Source organism: Mercenaria mercenaria, chromosome 4, assembly GCF_021730395.1.
Source record: "Mercenaria mercenaria strain notata chromosome 4, MADL_Memer_1, whole genome shotgun sequence".
NCBI classification, from domain to species: Eukaryota; Metazoa; Mollusca; class Bivalvia; order Venerida; family Veneridae; genus Mercenaria; species Mercenaria mercenaria.
This window is the reverse complement of record NC_069364.1, coordinates 71,536,904-71,561,263: the sequence shown is the minus strand read 5'-3', so window position 1 is coordinate 71,561,263 and position 24,360 is coordinate 71,536,904. Positions and strand designations below refer to the sequence as shown.

Here is a 24,360-nt window from a genome sequence, read left to right as displayed (position 1 = left end):
ATGCAATTGAAATTTAGCATATATTCAGGAAAAGAAATAAAGTAATTTCACAGAAGTTAATTAATCTCATGTAAATTAATTAATCTCATGTTGTTGTGTTTTATATTGTCTGAATCATACGTGACCTTCGGTCAATCTTTGTAACAGCTGATCATGCATGAGCAATATTGTACATGTACAGGTGTATGAGGCACACAGCTTGATTTCCACTAAATTTGATGAAATATGATTTGTCAATCATTGACTTTTTTTTAAAAAAACTTAAGTATAATGATCGCATAATTTTACTTTAGTCTATCATATTTATTCAGTGTATGCAGTGGGTTCTAAAACTATACTTTGATTGAGTGAAAATATATATCGGGATATAAGACAATACAAGTTGAACACAGCTGAAATGTCACACACAATATAGCACCAATGTTTCAAATTTGTTCTGTCATATTTAAAATTGTTGTGTTTCATTATAACAATACAGTCGAGTGTTTGGTGCATTAATTAATTAGGTAACTCATGTTCAAAGTATACGGATGTTTTTCCTTTGAACTATGGTGGCAGATTTGTGCCATTTCGATATTTCGTTCTGTCGCAGCGACATAAAGATCAACGTCGTTAATTAAGGCGCTCCGCCGAATGTCTCCCCGCTGAATCAGCGTTACGTCAGGCCATGCGTATCTGAGCGCCAAGGCTCGAGAAAAAAATGGCAAATTCCGATCACGATATTCAGGTGAGGCACAGTTTCTCCTTTGTATTTTCCATCATATGCACAATTTACTTATATGACTAGTCTTACGGAATATCCAAACCATCTCTCCTTTCGCAGAAATATTTTATTTTACTGGAAACAGAATAGTTTCGGAGTAAAACGAAACAACGTTTAGCGAGTGATGTTCCAGTGACGATGAAAGATGTAAAATTGTTCACATTTTGTCGTTTGATTATCAATATTAACGTTCTCCGGCCATCTTCTGGTACCTAAAGACACTGTTTACATCTATAATGTTGCTACCAAACTTATTTTTGACGAATGGTATCTTTATGCCGTTTAAACGCACTTTTTAAAATGCAACGTTAGTGGGTACCGATCGCAATACACCGTTTTTTGTTCGAGAACCACTGTCGTAAAGGGAGTTTTACCAACAATAAGCACAAGTACTTACCGTTTAACGTCAAAGTATGAATTCTCTATTTATTATTCTCTATACGTATCACAATATTTACACCTATACGTCCCAATGCTACCACTCTTAAAGTATAATTATGATCTTTTTTTTTACTTTCAGTAACTATGACGAAAAGAAAGAAGAAGAAAGTATCTCTATGGCTGAATAGGCCCAAACGGAGGGCATTTGCACTTGCAAGAACTCCACGAAAATGTGTTAATAAAAGAACTAAAACACCTAGTACTATCAATTATTCGTCACCATATAAAAACCCAAACATATCAAACTTGAAACGCGTTCTGACACCCAAAGTAAAGTCAGAAGAAAAGTCGAAAAAGGTTGACTCTTGGTTCAAGTTCAAATCAAAAACGATGTCATGCCTCTGCAACGGACGATTTTGATGGGTTTGAATTACTGCAAGATACCGATATAGCCTCTACCAGAAGGTGCAAAGGAATTTATTGAGATAGATTCAGACTATGATGTTCTTCATCGGCTTTCAGCGGTTGGATTGTCAAGTTATTATGAGCGGAATAATTTACACACATATTTAGAAAGAAATGTAGACGTTTAAATAGGTATGAAATTTTAAACAGAGACGACTTTTTCAGGAACCACTTCTTTGATAGACTTGAACGAAAAAGGACAAAGCCTCACAGGAAGCCAGGGACAGTAAACCGAGATCTAGATGGACCTCCGAAAGGAACCCAGCCCATGAGAAGACAGTTTGACGAGTGTGACGAGTCTAAAATTAATCCACTGATGAGATCAGGAATACCAATGACACTTTGATTAATTTTTGTGAAGTCCATCCTCCACCATTTTCTCGTTTTCAATTATGATAGAGAAAACACACATATTTCACACTTTAAATTTAAGAACTATTTAAAATAAGTATCTGTTTTACAATGAAGTAGAATATCGAAATAGCTTTATGTTTTGTTGTTTAAATGGTTTTATAACACACATCTTTTATGCTATATAACCTCTAGTTTCGTTCATGGGGGCGACTCAAAACACAGTGTCAATTTGTTTGCAGTTTTTCAACAGTATTTCTGTTATGAAATGATGGGCAAATATACTCCCGGGGACCAAACCCAGAACCCCACCAACCACAGATTTGCGATCATTGTATCCGAGCCTTACAAGTGGCACGTGTCAACACACAGGCAATTACATACTACGCTAATCATGAAAAAAGTAGAGCTTGAACCAATGTCATGCAGCGCCCAGGTAAATCTGTTTTGAGATGACGTCTGTAGAATATGGTCAGTGAAAAGAGTCTGCTAATTTCATTACTCGTGAACAGATTCGAGCCTGCTATTATTTTGCTTTGCTGCACCTGGGCTTCTTAAGGATCTTATACACTCAGTTCCAAAAGAAAGTGTGCACTTAGTTTTGTGTTATTTTTTCTCGGTTATTCTCATGAAAACTTATAATGTTTGGTACCAAAATTTAAATCAGTTCGTAAACAAATTGGTGTGCATTTTAGATTTTGAGTTATACCTGAGAACTAGTGTATGAAAAAATGAAACAAAAACGTCGGGGAATTTTTTGAAATATTTACAGTAAACTTAAAAAGTGCACACTTTCGTCTGGAACTGAGATTTTATTGTGCCTGTACGCGTGCGTGTAGTATGTCCCCATACAAACATAATTAGCGTCAGCTTAACATCATCAGACAGATTTTAATTGAACTGCTCTCCTCACGTGAATAAGAATAACCAAAACTTTGCAAACCTGTAGAATTTGAAATATTGAACCAAATTGTGTAGCAATTTTAACATTTCCTAATTTAGAAACTTCTGGCGCTTATTGATCCTATACGTACCTGTACACGTATGAAATTACAATTCATTTATCAGTAAATACAATGAAATACAAATCATTTTTTTGTAAATTTTATTTCAAAATCAAATATTAAAAAAATCACTGGAATGGTTTATCACGGATTCATCACTGATGAATCAAAATAAACATAAAAGTAAAGTAGAATCATTTATCAAATATGTGAGCACTATTATCAGTTATGACATGAATATCACAGAACAATATAAAATACTCTATTGGCATCAAAAAGCACAGAAGTATTGCCTTAAATAGCTATCTAATATCAATTGATATCCCCTGAGCACTTGACTAGAACCGAATACATGCTCCACCCTTGACCGGATCATTCCGTGGCAGGGCTAATTAAAATCACCTTAAATCAGTTAAACAACGGTAGTGTACATGACTATTACATACTGAAAGAAAAACACTTACGTCAAAAAGAATTTCGTTCCACGAGAAATTTGACAATTAGAAAGTGTCCGTTACCAGCGTAATTTGAATAATGTTAAATACTTTAAAAAGTGTTTTGTACTGTACAATTTTGCCGACTCGGCACGTTTGCAGAACTTATTGATTACATTCATTAAACGGAGACGCGTGTGTATGTGATAGAAATGAAAATGTTACCCTGACCTTACCTTAAACAAAAATAAGAATTAATTGCAAGATATTACTGACTGAAGTCGGGGCTATTTAGAATGAGCCCGACTTTTCTAAAATATGTTTTTATTTCAAATTGTTATTTGTGCGTTTTCAAAGCTATAATCGATTTGAAAGTGTTATAAATTAACAATGTCTATGGCATGTCAAACGTTGCTAAATTATATATGTATGTTATTATTTTTGGATGTTTGTTATTATTATAACAATAATGACTTTTACCATAAGAATATCGAACATACAATAAGAATAACGACATATAGAATAACAATGGTAAGACTTAGAATATGAATGACACGACATTGAATAACAATATCAAAGATACAGTTAGAATAACGAAATATAGAATAACAATAATGACTTTTAGAATATGAATGACAAAACATTGAATAACAATAACAAACATACAATAATAATAACGTACATATATAATTTAGCAACGTTTCGTGTCCATGCATATATCCTTGGCGTGTCAGGGCATATATCAGTTGTATATAAAAGTGTACATGTCAGTTGTGTATGAAGTTATGTATATCCGTGTGTTGGTTTACGCGGTAAGGTTTTTGTAAACTCGTGTGTAGGAAAACTAGGTTTACGGTGTAATGTTATGTTAACCCGTGTGTTGGTTTTCGGTGTAAAGTTGTGTAAAGTTATGTAAACCTGTGTGGTGGTTTACGGTGTAAAGTTATGTAAACCCGTGTTGTGGTTTATGATGTGAAGTTGTGCTAAGTTATGTAAACTCGTGTGTGGGTTTACTTGTGTTTCTGCCGGTCAGTTTAAGTGCGTGAACAAGGTTTTGCCTATGGAAGTGTTCCTAATTCCTAGTTTGACGGTTATTACTCTAAACATTCAATTCGAAACTGTCACGTTACACATGCTCCTACAACAGGCCTCCTTGGTACCACAATGGTCCTCTCCTTGTGTATCGTTTCACGTGTCCATTGATAAACTTCGCCGTACAAATGGAATAGGGCATAAGGAAATAGTTCAGAACAGTCGTAACAGGATTCTCAAAAATTGACATTTCTTATAAAGCGATAGAATTATAATCATTATTTCGCGCAGATGTATCCATTCGTCTAACTCCGGCCTTGCTTTTTCACTTGATAAACTTTGCGTCGCACTTCGACTCGACGAGAGAACTTAGGCTAGAATTTGGCGGAAATTTTCTCGAGAAAATTTTGTGGCGGAAATTCTAGCTTTAGAGTTGCATGTATTTTCCAGCTATTCGAAATTCATTAAAACTGATAATCTTAGTAAATCTTTTACCATTAAACGTGTTAAAGTGAACGTATTTTAAGCCTCCCCTGTTACTGCGTACAACAAAATTTAAAAATACGATCTTACAGGGCCTCGAGGTTCGCTCGTGCATATTTTGGTGTCTCTCGAGTAATCCTTGTTGTTTGGCTAATGTTTTGGGGGGCCCTGCAGCCGGTTGGTGCATACTAGTGTAGCACGTTGTGCATGTGTAGCACGTTAGTGCGTGGTGTAACACATTAGTGTGTGGTGTAGCACGTTAGTGCGTGGTGTAGCACGTTAGTGCATGGTGTAGCACGTCAGTGCATGTGTAGCACGTTAGTGCGTGGTGTAGCACGTCAGTGCATGTGTAGCACGTTAGTGCATGGTGTAGCACGTTAGCGCATGGTGTAGCGCGTCCGTACATGGTGTAGCACGGTAGTGCATGGTGTAACAAATCTTGCGTGTTGTGTAACACTTTAATAACTTACCATATTAGTCCACTGGGTCAAGCAAATCAGGGGATGGCTCAAAATAGTTTTTATTCTTCGTTTGTCACATAACACCTTAAGCTTGAGTTTCCGCTACGCGCCAGTCAGATGTGCTTAGTTGTGTTTCTATCGCGACTTCAGAATTACTTAGCGGCCACATATCTCCACAACGACAGCAGGACAAATTATAGGTAGCTTTACGCAATACAGGGACAGACGTTTAATTTGAAAACAGTGTTCTAAGGACTTGATCTATCTGTCGCCAAAATGGTCCCGCGGAGGATCTGATCTATCTGTCGCTTATATGGTACCGCGGAGGATCTGGGCCCGTATTCATAAAGCACCTTAGGATTTAAGTAAGGAATTCTCCCCCTTAACTAAATTCTCCTTAGGGAAGAAATTCCTTAAAATTCTTATTCATAAAACACCTTAAGTTTTTCCTTAGGCAAGAATATCCTTAAACTCAAATTTTCTCCTTAGGCAAAAATTATGCATTTAAGGAAAATCTTAATATCGCAACTACGGAATCCCGGACATCCCTAGCTCTCAAAATAGTAACAGTGACGTCACTCGCGTGACCAAAATGGTGGATTAACTCAGCTTCCTGCTTGGATGCAGCGGAAATTTTCATTTCCTAACGATAAGCGGAAAAGTATAGACAGCGAGGTTTGCGGTTGTGGTATGATATGAAGCTGAATTTTCTATTGCTCATGATTCAATTTCATTTGCATACATTGTTCGTCGACCTTGCCCTTCACGACCACATTCATGTTCAAAAAATAGAAAACGAAAGTAAGGTTTGACGGCAGTAAACACGAGAAATAAAGCAGGCTCCAAAATTTACGGCTCAGGAACACGGGTATTTGGCGCGTGGTATTTGTTACTTTTTTTTTTTTTGCTTTGACAGTTGCTGAAGTAATGTTATTGTTGTGTTCTCAAATTAAGCCAGAAAAGAAACATCAAATGGAGAAAAGGGAACCTTTAGCAAAGAAAGTAAGAATGAATGCAAATCAAAGGCTGTGGCATACAGATAAAATTTAAAGAAAGTGAAATTGAACTGTGCTGGAAATATATACAGTAAACTCTGCTGATAACGATTCCCCGGTCAGTGGGACTTTCAAAGTGTTAGTTGTGTACACATGTATAACAAAATATTTCTCAGATATATATGTAAACTGAAAAAAGGAATACATTTGTAAAACAAACAAGAATTATAAGTAAGTTAAATGTAATAAAATTTGCGACCACTAGTTTCAAATTTATTTTCCAATGTTGTAGTTTTATATTTTCATTCCATGATCTTTTTTTTTATTAATAACTAAATAATTGAACACAGTGACTGTCTTAATTATATTAGTATTAGTTAAAGGAAGTTGATTATGTCTTACTTGTGTTGTAGACTTGTGGTATGTATATATATTTGGATTCATGGTGAACTTAACAATGTTGTAGATATATTCCCATTTATTGGACCAGTATAGTACAAGAAAAACATAAAACAGTAAAATCAGGAACATGAAACAATACAAAATTGTAATACAACAATAACAAACGTGGAATATGCAGATTTCACAAAGTACATCTCGCGCGGCTATCACTAAACGAAAAAAATGCCAAATGAAATAGCTTACAAGATACGTCTATGAATGGTACACTTAACATGGTTGCCACTTAGTTGAGAAAATGAAATTCCCTGACTTTTTCCTGACTTTTCCCTGACTAAACCATACTTTTCACTGACTAATACCACCATGTGTTTTGGCCTCCTACTACCCTACAGCTGTCCAATCCACACTTTTATATTTATTTTGTTTCAGATATAACAATTTAAACTTTCATTTTCAAATACCAAGATTCAAAAGTTAACATAAAAATCGATTGATTCAAACTCATTTAAATTATGTTCATTCACAATTACACAAAAATGTGTTTTGAAATTAACTTATAAATACTGCGTGAAGACTGCCATAGCCACTGAACATTTCAAACATTGACCAAAATTTTCACTGACTTCTCTAAAATTTCATTTTTCACTGACCATGCATTATCAAGATTTCCGTCACACAATTCACTGATCTTGTAAAAAAATCATTTTTCACTGACTTTTCAAGGTATTAGTGGCAACCCTGTTTAAATTTAATAAAAAAGTAAGTTATCGAAAGGTAAGGACTGTTTACTAAAAAGTAGTTCTAAACAAGAGCTGTCTCCATAGGATGACACATGCCCCCGATGGCACTTTGAATGAATAGTTATGGCCGATGTTAGAGTTTAGGACCTTTGACCTACGGAGCTGGGTCTTGCGCGCGACACTTCTTCTTACTGTGTCACACATTCATGCGTAGTTATTTTAATGTCCATGCATGAATGACAATGATATGGACCGGACACGCCCATCAATGCACTATCATGAAGAATGACCTTTAATGTCTAAGTGTGACCTTGACCTTTGAGCTACGGACTTGAGTCTTGTGTGCGACAGGTTGTCTTATTGTGGTACACATTCATGCCAAGTTATTTGAAAATCCATCCATCGATGACAAAGATATGGACCGGACACGCCCATCAATGCACTATCCTTTAACGTCTAAGTGTGACCTTGACCTTTGAGCTACGGACCTGGGTCTTGCGCGTGACACGTCGTCTTACTGTGGTACACATTCTTGCCAAGTTATTTGAAAATCCATCCATCGATGACAAAGATATGGACCGGACACGTCCATCAATGCACTATCCTTTAACGTCTAAGTGTGACCTTGACCTTTGAGCTACGGACCTGGGTCTTGCGCGCGACACGTCGTCTTACTGTGGTACACATTCTTGCCAAGTTATTTGAAAATCCATCCATCGATGACAAAGATATGGACCGGACACGAAAATTGCGGACAGACGGACACAGACGGTTCAAAAACTATATGCCTCCCTTCGGGGGCATAATAAAAGTCTTCACTCATAAATGATTCTAAAGAATGATGTATAGAGGGCCATGCAGATGTTAGTTTGCGCCAAAAAGTTGTTATTCATGCATAAAGCATAGCTGACCAATCAAAACGTATTCTATCTTACAAAACAAGTTCATACGCAAGGGTGGACACATGAATGGATATGAAAAAAAACAAACACGGAGTACAACACAATACAATGGAACACAAAGTACAGACCTGATACAACAGAATACGGAGTATTGATACAACGGCTTTAAGGACATAATTCAATCTGACTTAAGTACTTGATCTTCTAAACGAAGATCTGAGAACGACCCATTCACATTCGTCTTCTGTATATTTTGGATTTCCAGTATTGCTATTTTTATTTTATCCAATCAGGCGACTTGTTCGAATGTCAAAGAGTAAGAAAAATGTGCAGTCATTTCAGGGCTCGAACCAGGAACCCCTCGCTTACAAAGCAAGTGGCCTACCGACTGAGCTAACCGGCTATCTGATACATTACGACATAAGAATTGTTAATATCAAAAGTCAAGGCTACAGGTAGATTTGCAAGATGTTGTAAGTTAGGCTCTAATAGGCTAGTGAAAGGGTCGTCAGAACGAGGCAATGAATAGGTCGTTCTCAGATCCTATGCGTAGCGTTATAGGATATGTACTTTAGTCAGATTGGGACATAATTATACATACAAATATAATAATCAAATTATTTTATATAAGTAAACAAGTATAACTTGACTTTGCTACACTTGTCTTAGCTGGAAAACTATATTTTGAAGTAAAAAAAAAAAGATTTCTGATCACATGGTAAGGTAACTATATCCTTGAAAAGGGAATTGAATCTATCTATATACATAATATAAGTGCTCACTAATATTTAGGTGTATGATATAACATTAAATAAAGAAGGATTAGAATCAGGCCAAACAAACAGTCATTATAAGCAGTGTTTACTGTACAATGTAAGAGTGCTTATAAGTACATATTGTGTACATTGTGGAATCGATAATGCGTTTAAGGTCAGTGAATAAGACCACACATTGTGACAGTTTGCAAGTTTTTAGTTCTCATTTGTTGAATTTAAAGTAGTACCGGTATGCTCCAAATGTAACACTAACAAGAGCTGTCTGTAAGACAGCCAGTGCTCGAATATTCAGATTGTTGTCCCAGAATCAGGAGTTTTAATATAAAATGTTAAAATATCTATAGAGTTTCAATCAAGTATGAGATAGTAACTTGCATGCAAAACTTAAACAGTATGATTAAGTTAAAAAGGGATATAATTTTGAACATTTCATGTTAAAGTTATGGGACTTGACCAAGTTTTATAAACCCTAAGAAATGTGTGAAGTTTCAGTTCTATATCTGCATTAGTTTTGGAGATAGTAACTTGCATACAAAACTTTAACCAGGGTTATCTAAGTAAGTTCAAATGAAAATTTGGCCAAAATACATGTCAGAGTTATGGGACTTGACTCAGTGAAATTGGTAAATTAATTGACCTAAAAAAAGAAGAAAAAAATCTGTTTCAAAGCAATATGCCTTTGAATGAAAGCCATAATTATGTACTTGCATGCAAAACTTTAACCAAGGTGTGAGTAGAATAGCTAAACCATTCTTTGAATAGTTGAGCTAAAAAGGCAATTAAAATGTATCTTAGGCAATTAAAATGTATCTTAAAAAAAAAACAAACAAAAAAAACAACAACATTAACTTGAATACTGGGGGTACTACTAGCTGTATTAAAGATTAATAGTCATGTTGAAATGTTTTATTATGACAATTCTTTTTAACCTAATGGAAAAGTTTCATTTTAAATCTTCCTTGTGGTATAAGCTTCTGGACAAGAAAGATCATATCTAGCAATTTACTTTAAATTATTAAAGAACATTTAACAGTAGGTTGTGCAAAAGTATCACTGTACCACTGTACAATGAATATCTTAAGTAAAAGCAACATTTTTACCTTATTGAAAAATGTCCCAACACTAAATTTACTAATATTTTTGGAGGATTCCATCATTTTGCCTTTTATTCCTAGGAAAGTAAACAAACGTATATAATTATTTTGATTGTTGTATTGATTAATTGTTCCCTAAAGTTATGTTAGAGACACTAAAATGTGAATACTGGTGTTTTTAAGCCTTTTGTTATTAGTAAGCTTACAACATTCAATATTTTCTTGATAAATACAATACATTATAATAACATGTGTAGCAATAATAAACAGTAGGGGAAACTTCCCGTTCGGGAAATCAATTTATGTTTTTTGCCTGCTTTACAAATGGGATTTTTTTCTAAATACAGTAATTTGTTTCCTGTTCGGGAAGCAAAATTATCATTTTTTGACTTGTTTCCATCAAAAGGCATGAGTATACATAGTGTCATTAAATGAAACTTACTTTATCTAAACTTCTACCATTCAGATTTTTTTTATATTTAATTGACAGGCTTCAGTCAGATCACATTTCCTTCTAGTAAATTTTATTTTAAAGAAGGTTTTTTTGTCCAGTCTACAACCTTTTAGTAGTAAGATACTCTCCACTGGGACTTGAACCCAGACCTCTTCCTACATGGAGTAAGAAGCATTCTTACATTGAACTATGGAGAGGAAAGCTAAATGTTGTAAAACTGGAAAATACAATCATTATGGTTTTGATATATTCTGAATTTCATTTGTAATCAGAATAAATTTAAATATATTAGTGAACAATTTAAGTTTTTGCCTATTTTCTTCCAACAATAATTCTATTTAAAGAACTTGAAAATATTGAAAATAATCCAGAAATATAAATTCTTAAACCAACATCAAGTATTTGAAATTATTCATGAAATTATCTTGAAGAGGATGAGAATATTATTTCTTCATAAATACTTTAAATCAATGTTGTGCAGCATTGTTCAAGCATTTTTGAGAACAGGTACTTGTTGTACTAGCAAATTAGTTCAGTTGCAAAATAATGTTACACAGGTGAAATTGAGTTGTTACTTGTAAGAACAAACAAACTGGATACTTTGTTCGGTTTTTTTTTTGGTTTTTTTTTGCAATAAGGAACAGATGAAAAAAGCAGTCAACTGTAGTGTATCAAATGTGAATAAATTTTTCCATTAGAGTGCAAAGTAGTTTGGAACTTCTTAGATAAATTTAAATTTTATTTTTCGTAAGTTTTTTATTGTTGATTATGCATACCTAAAATAACTACCAGGAATAATATAAGCATTTTAACATATATTCCAAAAAAGTAATTCTGATTTTTATAATGAACTTGTGCAGATTTAGTTAGCCATGGATGGAATCCTCAAGTCTGAATTTATTCAGTCTTAACATTGTACAGTAACTGTTGTGATCTTTTAAGATCTGTACTGGAAGGGCTTTGCCTAGTAAATAGGTGATAAATCAAACTGTTCTTTCATCTGATAATCCAAAAACATCATATATACACTGGAGTGTAATTGTATATTTCTTAATGTGTTACCTTATTTAAATTTTTGAAGGATGATTGAACTGTCCATATCATTAGACAGGTAAAACATGAATGTCATTGTATGACGAACATTATATGCAAGGATTTTCCCTTATTAAAGAGCCACCTGTAAATTGAAAAGTCACCTTGGTTGGTCTTGAAGTGCCGTGATATTTTACAGTTCATTTTCTTTAATTTACTACAGTTTAACATTTTCGTTTATGTCGTGTTGAGCAACCTGTGGTTTTCCACTTTTTAGCTCACCTGTCACAAAGTGACAAGGTGAGCTTTTGTGATCGCGCGGTGTCCGTCGTCCGTCCGTGCGTGCGTGCGTCCGTAAACTTTTGCTTGTGACCACTCTAGAGGTCACATTTTTCATGGGATCTTTATGAAAGTTGGTCAGAATGTTCATCTTGATGATATCTAGGACAAGTTCGAAACTGGGTCACGTGCCGTCAAAAACTAGGTCAGTAGGTCTAAAAATAGAAAAACCTTGTGACCTCTCTAGAGGCCATATATTTCACAAGATCTTCATGAAAATTGGTCAGAACGTTCACCTTGATGATATCTAGGTCAAGTTCGAAACTGGGTCAGGTGCCTTCAAAAACTAGGTCAGTAGGTCTAAAAATAGAAAAACCTTGTGACCTCTCTAGAGGCCATATATTTCACAAGATCTTCATGAAAATTGGTCAGAACGTTTAACTTGATGATATCTAGGTCAAGTTCCAAACTGGGTCACGTGCCTTCAAAAACTAGGTCAGTAGGACAAATAATAGAAAAACCTTGTGACCTCTCTAGAGGCCATACTTTTCATGGGATCTGTATGAAGGTTGGTCTGAATGTTCATCTTGATGATATCTAGGTCAAGTTTGAAACTGGGTCAACTGCGGTCAAAAACTAAGTCAGTAGGTCTAAAATTATTAAAATCTTTTGACCTCTTTAGAGGCCATATTTTTCAATGGATCTTCGTGAAAATTAATCTGAATGTTCACCTTGATGATATCTAGGTCAATTTTGAAACTGGGTCACGTGCGGTCAAAAAATAGGCCAGTAGGTCTAAAAATAGAAAAACCTTGTGACCTCTCTAGAGGCCATATTTTTCATGAGATCTTCATGAAAATTAGTGAGAATGTTCACCTTGATGATATCTAGATAAAGTTCAAAACAGGGTCACATCCCTTTGAAAACTAGGTCAATAGGTCAAATAATAGAAAAACATTGTTACCTCTCTAGAGACCATATTATTCAATGGATCTTCATGAAAATTGGTCAGAATTTTTATCTTGATAATATCTAGGTCAAGTTCAAAACTGGGTCACACGAGCTCAAAAGCTAGGTCACTATGTCAAATAATAGAAAAAACGACGTCATACTCAAAACTGGGTCATGTGGGAAGAGGTGAGCGATTCAGGACCATCATGGTCCTCTTGTTTATTTGAGTGATTGGTTAAACTTACCATGCCTAAGAATGATTTCTTGTAATTTCTGGACAGTCAAAAAAGTTATGTAATCTTTTTAACAAATCAAACTAAAACTACATATTTGCTTATTTGGCACAAGTACAAGAATATGTTTAGGTTTGTACATACTTTCTAGTTTCTTAAAATGGGTGGTTGTTTCTACCGGGCTAAACAAGGCTTTAACAGGTCTTGGATTTTGTCCTTTTTACAAAAATTACAGGCGCGGAGATAAAATTTGGCAAGCATGCACAATTAATTTGGCTAAATTAAATCTGAAGCATTTGTATCTGTTTGGTTACAGTATTTTAGGAGCCTATATCATTTAACGAAGGATGTTGTATGCAACTCATTATGTCTAAATGTTTCAGGATTTTCATCTAAATATATGCGTCTTTGTATGTATACCGGTGTGAAGGATTTTTCAGGGCTGTGCGCCGTACTGCCGTACGCCTCTGGGCTGTAATGTCCACCATTGAGCTTTTTGTTCACACGAGCACGAGCACATTAAATTCGGGTTGTTAAAAAATTAGGAGTAACCTAATATCCCGCTAGTGTCTTAAATTTGAACAAATCAACAGACTGAAACGAAATAACATTAATATATGCAACAGGACATCACAACATCTCTGCAAATCTTGTTCGGTCTTTAGCATTGTTTTCTTAAGAACGTCTGTAGAAATCTGATTAAACCATTAAATAATGCATAGAAATTTTCGAACTATTGAAAACAACGAGGCTTATTGCAGGCTCATCATGAGAGTGAACATAAAAGCAAAAATTCTAAAGGAACACTTAGAACATTTTCAATATCACCCCTTTGATGTCTTTATGATTTATTTTGAGGTTATGACAAAAGTCTGCGTTTTTTTTTAAACTGATGTATTTAGAGATGAGACCGTTTACTTTGTTCAAAAGCATATCCCACCCACCTAATTCAAGAGATCTAACCTGCATATATATTTTATTGATTGAGCTTCAGACACCTGTGATTATATACACACACTGCTACAGACTGAAAAATCTTTAAATTTATGGATTGTACGTACTAAGTGATTTGAAGTCGGGGAATATAACCACACGGCAATAGAGGCTGCTGATACATGTTTAACAGCAGCGTGATAGCTCAGCTGGTATTGTATTCGCACTATAAGCAGCCCAATAGCTCAGTCGGTATTGTATTCACACTGTAAGCAGCCCGATAGCTCAGTCGGTATGTATTCGCACTGTTAGCAGTCTGATAGCTCAGTCGGTATTGTATTCGCACTGTAAGCAGCCCGATGGCTCAGTCCATATTGTATTTGCACTGTAAGCAGCCCGATAGCTCAGTCGGTATTGTATTCACACTGTAAGCAGCCCAATAGCTCAGTCGGCATTGTATCTGCACTGTAAGCAGCCCGATAGCTCTATCGGTATTGTATTCACACTGTAAGCAGCCCGATAGCTTGGTCGGTATTGTATTAACACTGTAAGCAGCCCGATAGCTCGGTCGGTATTGTTTCAAACTGTAAGAAGCCCGATAGCTCAGTCAGTATTGTATTCACACTGTAAGCAGGCCGATAGCTCAGTCGGCATTGTATTCACACTGAAAGCAGGCCGATAGCTCAGTCGGTATTGTATTCACACTCTAAGCATATTGTATTCACAATGTTAGCAGGCCGATAGCTCAGTTGGTATTGTATTCACACTGTAAGCAGGCCGATAGCTCAGTCGGCATTGTATTCACACTGTAAGCAGGCCAATAGCTCAGTCGGTATTGTATTCACACTGTAAGCAGGCTGATAGCTCTGTCGGCATTGTATTCACACTGTAAGCAGGCCGATAGCTCGGTCGGTATTGTATTCACACTGTAAGCAGTCCGATAGTCTAAATAATGAGACCTCGGGCAGACCGATTTTACATTTTGATATTTTACGTTGTCTACCTAGACTTAAGGAGTTTTTTAAACTAAGGTGCTTTATGAATAACACTTAAGATATTTCCTAACAACTAAGGAGAAAATGCAGAAAACTAAGGCAAATCTCAATAACTAAGGAATATTTTTTCCTTAGGAGCTTTATGAATACGGGCCCTGATCTATCTGTCACCTATTTGGTACCGCAGAAGATCTATCTATTGAAATAAGCATATTGACACTGACTGTTTAAATAAGTGACAATTCATAGTGCTAGTTGTAATAAATTTATCACTGTGTGGGCATTTGCCCGATATGAATAATGATAATAATAATAATAATAATAATAATAACATGATGTCTTTAATTGAAGTAAAGTTGTTGTGTTTTTAATTATTGTTGGGAGACCTAATCTTCCGTTTGGGTATGAGATTCCCCCAAATGTACATGAATGGCCACCATAAACAACTATTACGCAATGCAGACCAAGCTGTTCGGGAATCGAACCAAGTGTGTTGTATTATGGTAACCGGAGTCTTAAAATAATGACTTTTAGAATATGAATGACAAAACATTGAATAACAATAATAAACATACAATAATAATAACGTACATATATAATTTAGCAACGTTTGACATGCCATACTATTCAAAAATATGCATTTATCATTTCATAATAAACAACAATTACAATATCTTGTAATATGAAATCACTGAAAATCTACTTTTCCTGGAAAGGTTGTTACCATGATATAAGATATTTTAAAGGATAAACTTTACAAAAGACAGAAAATGCAATAATCAAATAAGGTGATATATTTACAAAATCTACTTTTTTTTTGGAATTTATTTTTCATTGTAAAAGTAATTTTAACCTGTAGGCCCCTATATGGCAAAAGGAAAGAAATAAAAAGAACTGAACTAACGAACATTTCTCCTCGGAAGTCTTTGAAATGAACAAAAGAAAAGAATGAACAAAAGAGGAACTATAAAGTGAATACATTTCCTGTGTCCATAACGCAACACTATTCACTGGAGTCTACTGACATACATTCACTTCACTTAAGTTTACTTTTCTCAATTCTTACATTGTCGATTATGGCGAGACAACGACCCTCTTTGACGGAACGTTTTGCTGCACACGTTACACTCAAACTGTTCTTCGTATGAATATACACACCTGCAATGGTTCTGCAGATATCTTTTTTCCAAGAACTTTCTGCCACGCACTTGGCATTAATGATTAGAAACACGTCCTTCAACGCAATTTTTCAAGTGTTCAGCAATATGAAATACCTTTTTGGGTCATCTACTACAGGTTGATTTGGACTTATGAACCACTTTATGTCTTTCAAGTCTGTCTTTTCGGGAGAACATTTTTTTCGCACTGGTCACATCCAATCATTTTTTTCTTCAAGTGTATTCAAATGTCTAATAAATGCCTGTCGATGTGCATATGTTTCACCACACGTTGCCAAATAACAGGCATGCTTTCGTTCTCCTGCGTAAATGCGCTTGTGTCTCCCCAGAGAGGACAGATGCAGAAACTGTTTGGCACATATATTGCATTGGAAATTCCTAATCTGAAATTATATAAAGAGACCGTCACATAAAACGTGTTTATGATAGATAGTTTCATCAGAATGCTTTAAATTATGTTTTATTTGTGTAGTTTGCAGTTCTATAACTATTTAAAGCGTATTTCCTGGTAGGACACTTCATATGCTCATCTGGGAATTTCTCTACATCTTGATCAACTGTCGTACCATAAAATATCTAGATAGCTTTCTCGCCTATATACTCACAGCAGAAAAGAGTGGATGCAATGATCAAGTGGTAACAGGAAACCACGGGTCGTAAATTCGAAACTCGGTTCTCAAATCATAATTATTATTACATACTTGTATCTATTCCCCGTTAAGTTACACTGGTACCGGAAACGTCAATATTTTTTCCATACACTGACGCCTGAATTTCATATCGAGTGCGTGACGTAATTCCATCGTAAGTAAAGTTAGTATAATAAGATACCTGTCTACAGAAGTAGTAAGATAAAAAGAGAATTCATATTTGGCGTTAAACGGTAAGTACTTGTGCTTATTGTTGGTAAAACTCCATTTACGATAGTGGTTCTCGAACAAAAACGGTGTATTGCAATCGGTACCCCCTAACGTTGCATTTTAAAAAGTGCGTTTAAACGGCATAAAGACAGCATTTGTCAAAAATAAGTTCGATAGCAACATTATAGATGTACACACTGTCTTCAGGTACCAGAACATGGCTGGATAACGTTGATATTGAAAATCAGAGGACAAGATGTGAACAATTTTACATGTTTCATCGTCACTGGAACATCACTCGCTAAACTTTGTTGCGTTTTACTCCGGAACTATTCTGTTTCCAGTAAAATAAAATATTTCCGCGAAAGGGGAGCTGGTTTGGATATTCTGTAAGACTAGTCATATAAGTAAATTGTTCATATGATGGAAAATACAAAGGAAAAACTGTCTCACCTGAATATCGTGATCGGAATTCGCCATTTTTTCTCGAGCCTTGGCGCTCAGATACGCTCGGTCTGACGTAACAACGCGAGGACTGTCGTTTTGCCTAACCAGTGCGTGAATGTCGCCCCACGAAATGTCGCCCCGACAAACGTCGCCCTTGCTGAACGTCGCCCCGGCAATCGTTGCCACGCCGAACGTCGCCCCAACAATTGTCGCACCGCCGAATGTCGAACCGTCGAACGTCGCCCGGCTGAATGTCGCCCCGCCTAAATTTAGGGTCAGAGTTCTGCATGACACTAGCCGTATAATTAAGAAAATGAAAAATAAATAACTGCTGATGACCCTTAGCAAAACCCCTCAGCGAAGTGTGACGTTGACATTTTAGACAGGGATCTGGTGTTTGCTTACGACAGTCCATCTCACTGAGACAAACTATCTATCTAATCTATCTATCTATCTTTGATCATTGTGTCACTAATGGACTTGCTGATCAATTGAAGGTCAGGGCTTGGAATAAGGGGTGGGTGGATGGGGGTAAGAGTGAGCAATTTTCTCTGGTAACACTTCATTAGTGACTAACAAATATATCACAACTATTAAAATCTTACTGCCAGTTAACGCCAGTTGAATTGATATTAAGCGAAAAGACGATGTTCGGCGGTTTACGACATTCGGCGGGGCGACGTTCGGCAGGAGGACATTTAGCGGGGTGACGTTTGGCGTGTCGACGTTCGGGGCGACATGCGGCGGTGCGACGATTGTCGGGGTGACGGTAGGCGGGGTGATGTTTGGCGGGGGACGTTTATCAGGGCGCCATAACGATGGTTGTCGCTGTATCACTGAGACCGAACGAAATAACGAAATGGAATAAATCAGCTGCCATAATGAACATGGCATTTTCTATTGCACAAATACAGCATGGCTGATAAAATCTGATAAAACAAGGAGGTCACTTAACGCGTTGCACTTTAACCACGTATGCTTTTATTTAGTTTGGTGGCGTTTTGGTTTTATAATTGCTCGGTACCTATCTCTTCGTGCATAAATTATACCATATACCTGCACTGGGAATACTACATTAACCAAATAAATCAGTCAGCGGAAATTGATTTCATGTTAGAAAAAATTGCATAGTGTATCATTTGTCTCGAAAGTCTACTTTTTGTTCATGTCTACAAAAAGGATATAGACACGTTGATATATACATATACGTGCACGTACAATTTTCATTCTTCTGTCTGTCCACCTACCATTATTTAAGTGTGCGTGCTTAAAAATCTGCACTTTTGTGCGTTTTTAGGCAAATTATATGATACAAGCTTGCACGTAAAGTGATTCGACCTAAATTGTACAGTTTAGCCCAAACGATATTGATTGAATAACGAAGTTTCAACACGGATATTATGCACGTTATAGTCTATCTATACTATCATATGTTTTTATACGCAAAGTTTTTGTACTTAATATATTAACTGTTATGTAACATGTGCCGTCAAGCTTACATGCGTGGACTTAAGCTAAAAGAGAAATGTCAACACAAAAACTATTTAAGCATCAGTTTTGTTTTTCTTCCATTTCAGTTACAAGCAATAAAATGACATTGTAAAACTAACATGACGGAATCAAAGTGGGAGACAAACACAAGTCTACTGCAGACTAATACTGGTGACATAAAGGGATCAGGTAAGACATAAACAAGAACTCGTATAACACGAAATGCCCCCCTTGATGTATTCAATAAATGCACAAGGAACATAAATTATTTGGTCACTGTGCACTGGACGCTTGACGCACTGACCTCAAATCAATAATTATGGGTCATTTACCAGTCATAAGTGACCTCCGTATCAAATGTGATCTTAGTTGGCCTAGGACCTTAGCATTCTCTAGTTATTTTGCAAAAAAAGGCTCTACTGTTCTGGGTCAATGTGACCTTGACCTTTGACTATCTGACCTCAAAACCAATAGGTGTTATCTGATGGTCATGATCAACCTCCCTATTAGGTTTTGTGATCCTAGGCCCAAACATTCTCAAGTTATCGTCGGGAAACGGTTTAACTGTTCTGGGTCACTGTGACCTTGACCTATGACCTACTAACCTCAAAATCTATAGAGGTCATTCGCTGGTCATGACCAACCTCCTTATCAACTTTCATGATCCTATGCCTAAGCGTTCTTGAGTTATCATCCGGAATTCGTTTAATTAAGGTCACTGCGACCTTGACCTTTGACCTACTGACCTCAAAATCTATAAGGATCATTTCATGATCATAACCAACCTCGCTATTAATGTTCATGATCCTAGGCCCAAGCGTTCTTGAGTTATCATCCGGAAACCGATTGGTCTACGGACCGACCGACCTGCATACTTCTTTGAAGGGGGGGGGGGGGGGGGCATATAAGATAAATGGTGGAAAATGTACAGGTTATACATAAAGAGACGTTATTATACTATTATTATTATTATTATTGACAAAACGTAAAAGGTTACATGACTGAAACATTTCTGTGAACCTTTCATTATAACACTGTTATATTTCAAGATAAAATGCACTCCGTGGCCGTTTTTGAAGAGAATGTACTAAATACTGGAAAATATCTTAAATGTTGAAAATAATTTAATTTATTTATACAAGTACAAATATGTTAGTGTTTTTTTTCATCAGAGGTTTTTCCTAAAATTGTTTGAGGTCCGCATTTTTTTTAAAATCAGTTTATCAAAAATTCAAGAACACTCGCGTAATTAGATTTTGTTTTCAAATTTTGAAAATCAGGATAAAATCCTATCTTACAAAAACTGTTTTGATACATCTGATACGGGAAAAAAACGCCGTCCAGAGTTACGTAGAATGAAAATGACATTTTTAAAAACAGCAGCATCATCAACATTGCTTGATTCTCTTACAAAGGTAACAGCAGACACGATGAAGATCTCCATGACACTCAACAACCAGACTGCTGTTCTCAACGATGGATCCTGGCATTTATGGCGGTTTGGTTAGGATCCATGTCCTTTATGCTTAACTCCAGTATGAACTTAGCGATAGTTTGTATGGTGAAATCAAACACTGATGACCTTTTGCACGAACCTGTCTTAAGCTATGAAACAAGCTATAACAATTCAATCATAAATGAAACACTTTTTATTGAAAAATCAGCTAACAAACTTTCCACGGATTATCCAACGATGAAGAACAACATGACATTAATTTCTTTCGATTTGGCAGACTCCTGTGACACTTCGTCAAAGTCTAGAAACTTATACTCTGAGGTAAAAACGAATACATAAATTCCACTTTCTTAATAACGTTATTTCGACATTGTTTAGAATATCAGATTTTCAGAGCTTATGTTCCCATGAATAACTGTACCGTTATTATAAAAAAAGAAAAAAGGATGTTTATTTTTATATAAGAAATTTACGTTTCATTAGATAGAACCCTCGGGACTTTACACCTTTCGTTTCTTTTAATGTCTCTTTTCGATACATAAATATTCTTACGCCACATTTAGATTTCGATGGAATGCAGCAAATACTTACTGAAACGCAGTACAGTAAAGGAAAACATGATTTCTCTGAAAATCTGGTGCTCTAGAAAGTTCCAATATAGCGTTTCAAAGTAAGTGCATTTTATATGAACTAAAGAACAGACAGATTTAGTAGTGTAAGAAATACTTTTTGCTATACTCACCGAGAATCACTCCAAAAGTCAATTATCCGTTTCATATGATGCAAAATGATGCTTAATGGCATTTCTTATATATTTTGGAATTTTGAAACGATTTAGGATCAGGTAGACCTACTTTGGTCGATGTTCAGTTTTTGTCGCATTTCAGCATTCAAATGTCTCAGTGTTATTGAAATTAGCATGTTTTTGATTGAAGATAACGGGTATCTTGACAACTGAATGGAGCCTAAATCAAAATTGCACGAATAATGTAATTAAAATGCAAGCTATTAGTTACTGGGCTGTATTTTGCAAAGGGTAACTTGATATATTAAATGTGAATCTCCCTAGATTTGTTCAATATTTTTATAGCGTGCAGAGTTTTCCTGGAGTAAGACGACACAGATACTATTATGGCTTCCTCATAATGCAGATCCCGGGTGGCTGGTTGGCGCCAAGGTTTGGCGGGAAGCGCGTGATTGGCATTAGTATGACATTGTCGTCTGCTTTAACAATATTGATGCACGTTTTGGCCAGAGCAAGTGTGTACTGTGTAGTTATCGCGAGAGCATTACTTGGATTATGTAACATAGATTTTTTTCATATAGCGTGCAGAGTTTTCCTGGAGTAAGACGACACAGTCTATGGTATTATCCAGCTACTACTATGACTACCTCATAATGCAGATCCCGGGTGGCTGGTTGGCGGCAAGGTTTGGCGGGAAACATGTGATTGGCATTAGTATGACATTGTCGTCTGCTTTAACAATACTGATACCCGTGTTGGCCAGAGCAAGTGTGCACTGTGTAGTTATCGCGAGGGCATTACTTGGATTATGTATAGTATGAAACGCTATCTTTATATCTAAATTTTAACTGTTTCTAAACAGAAAGGATACACTTATGGATTATACACCCCATTTTGAAGTAAAAGGGATTTAATTTAGCAGCTGCGTCATGATCTTGTAACCATGTGTGTCACCACTACTTAAATGCATTTTAATTTTGGACATTTATTTTTCGTAGACCACCGATCTTACCATTCTTGTACCAAACCATTCAAAACATGTAGGCGAGACTGATTTCCTTACAATGCATGTACCAAACAGCTGAAAACAAGTAATTTTACCATTCATATCCAAAATCATTCAAAACAAGTGTGCGAGACTGGTGTTATTACCATTCATGCACCAAACAATTAAAATAAAAGTACCCCTGGAAACATATTTTTCCTTCTACATGATTAAATTTAGATTCCGTGAAATATTTTTAGAAAAAAAATCTCCCAAATTTCTTTCTTTAAAAATCAAATGCCGATCAGGACGTTTCACATATTTTACGACAGAAATCGAAATAAAGCCTATGTTTGTCGTTTACGAAACGGCAAGTGCTTTCAATTATTTGCCGAATATTGATTCAAAGTTCTTTGTAAAAATTTGCTGTTGCATAGCATATACACTGTATATAGAAGTAATACAAATTGAAAATGTTATGTCATTACTGGATTTTAATCAAACGGATGCGCCGACCTCGCCGTCGGAGAACGAACAGGTGATTTATAAACAGAAAGAAAGAGGAGTTTGGAGAATACCACACATTTGTCGCATTGCATGAGGATCATGTGGGTTTTCATACCTGTTTTCGAATAAGCATGTAAACAGTCAACCCTTTTCAGACCGCATTTGGTAAACCAAATAGAAATTCAATTCGTGCATGCTTTCGTTTCGGTCTAGTTTCCATTTCGCTTTTAGCTTATATGTGGCCTTCAATTGAAACTAACTGTAAAATTGGTACCAATCATGTAGAATTCAAATTACAGCATTTTTTCAAAACTATTATTGAGGGATGGTAGCTCAGATTAACACCACACCAACACACATATAGGTATTGTGGTGGCTTTTGATGGTAGAGGATGACCCAAGGTGCCCTCCGTTAATTATTTCTTGGTGCAATCACTGACCTTCCATATGTCTGCTAGTTGGCTTTCTCACATGAAGACTTCATGAAGAACGCCCAAAGCGAGACAAACCCCCATAGGTTAGGGGCAAATGATTCAATCAGTGATCTTAACCACTAAGCCATGGAGGTCCCTTAAAAATGAAAGTACATGTACAATTCTCCATATGTATATATATATTTCAATATTTTCTAAAACGTTTTATAATTATACATCAGTTATGGTTTACTTTGATTTTCATTTTGTAAAGGGAACAACTTCACCAAGTATTTGCGGATTAATTGGAAGATGGGCTCTGCCAACGGAAAGAATCCGCTTTCTTGGAATGTGCTGGTTCGGTAAGATACATTTATTGATTGATGATTTTAATCATTTTAGGAAAGAAAGAATAAAATATTTTTTCACTGAGATGGAGTGATCTCCCGTAGTGTTAAAATTACATTTTACATTTTTTTTAACAATCGGTGTTTCTAAACAAGGCAGTTTAAAACAGTATTTCCACCAGTTCCACCAAAACAATTTGTAAAATATGAAATCATAATTAACTTAGCAACAGAATTGTACTGTAACGTAAAATGCAAAATAGAAGAATGTTTATTCTTTCGGCCATAGTTAACTTTATCTAGTAAAAAGCATCACTACTAGTCCACAAGTGTCAAATGCATGTCAGGTTTTCTCGATACGAAGTATAATTTTAATTTTCAGCAATAAACATTTTTATTTATTTCCATTATCTAAATCGGTATTAAGTCAATCTGGAAATGAATAATGCTAGAAATTACCACATGACTCTCGCGGCCGGACGTCAACTTAGAAATAAAATCGACAATGTACAATGTCCATTAGGGCCATCATTGTTTTGCCCCTTTGTCCTGTAGATTAGGTAATTTGAAGAGAAAGTCCAATATACAAGAAAAAAAATACCCAGTAATGCCTGCCTTTTTGTCCCCTGCTGGTTAAAAAGCAGCTTCAGTGCTTTTCGTCCATCCGTCAATCCGTCCGCACTTTCGTTTCCAGTCCATAACTCCGTCATTCACCAAGATATTTTCAAATTACTTGGCACATGTTCCTCCTACTGAAACGAAGCGTCATGT

At 35.9% G+C, this 24,360-nt stretch overlaps 1 protein-coding gene across 6 annotated transcripts in view; it reads left to right on the top strand.

Annotated features, from left to right (window-relative positions):
- LOC123552108 (sialin-like) overlaps positions 1-24,360 on the top strand; it is a 78,170-nt gene that overhangs the window by 36,611 nt on the left and 17,199 nt on the right. For 4 of the 6 annotated variants that reach the window (XM_053541651.1, XM_053541650.1, XM_053541649.1 and 1 more), the window contains exons 2-5: positions 19,223-19,325; positions 20,552-20,913; positions 21,919-22,152; positions 23,517-23,604. In XM_053541651.1, coding sequence (XP_053397626.1) covers positions 19,256-19,325; positions 20,552-20,913; positions 21,919-22,152; positions 23,517-23,604 — 754 coding nt within the window. In that variant the 5' untranslated portion in view covers positions 19,223-19,255. Of the gene's footprint in view, positions 1-2,184; positions 2,397-19,222; positions 19,326-20,551; positions 20,914-21,918; positions 22,153-23,516; positions 23,605-24,360 lie in introns of those variants that run through there. The other 2 variants (XM_053541652.1, XM_053541647.1) reach the window with 2 other exon arrangements.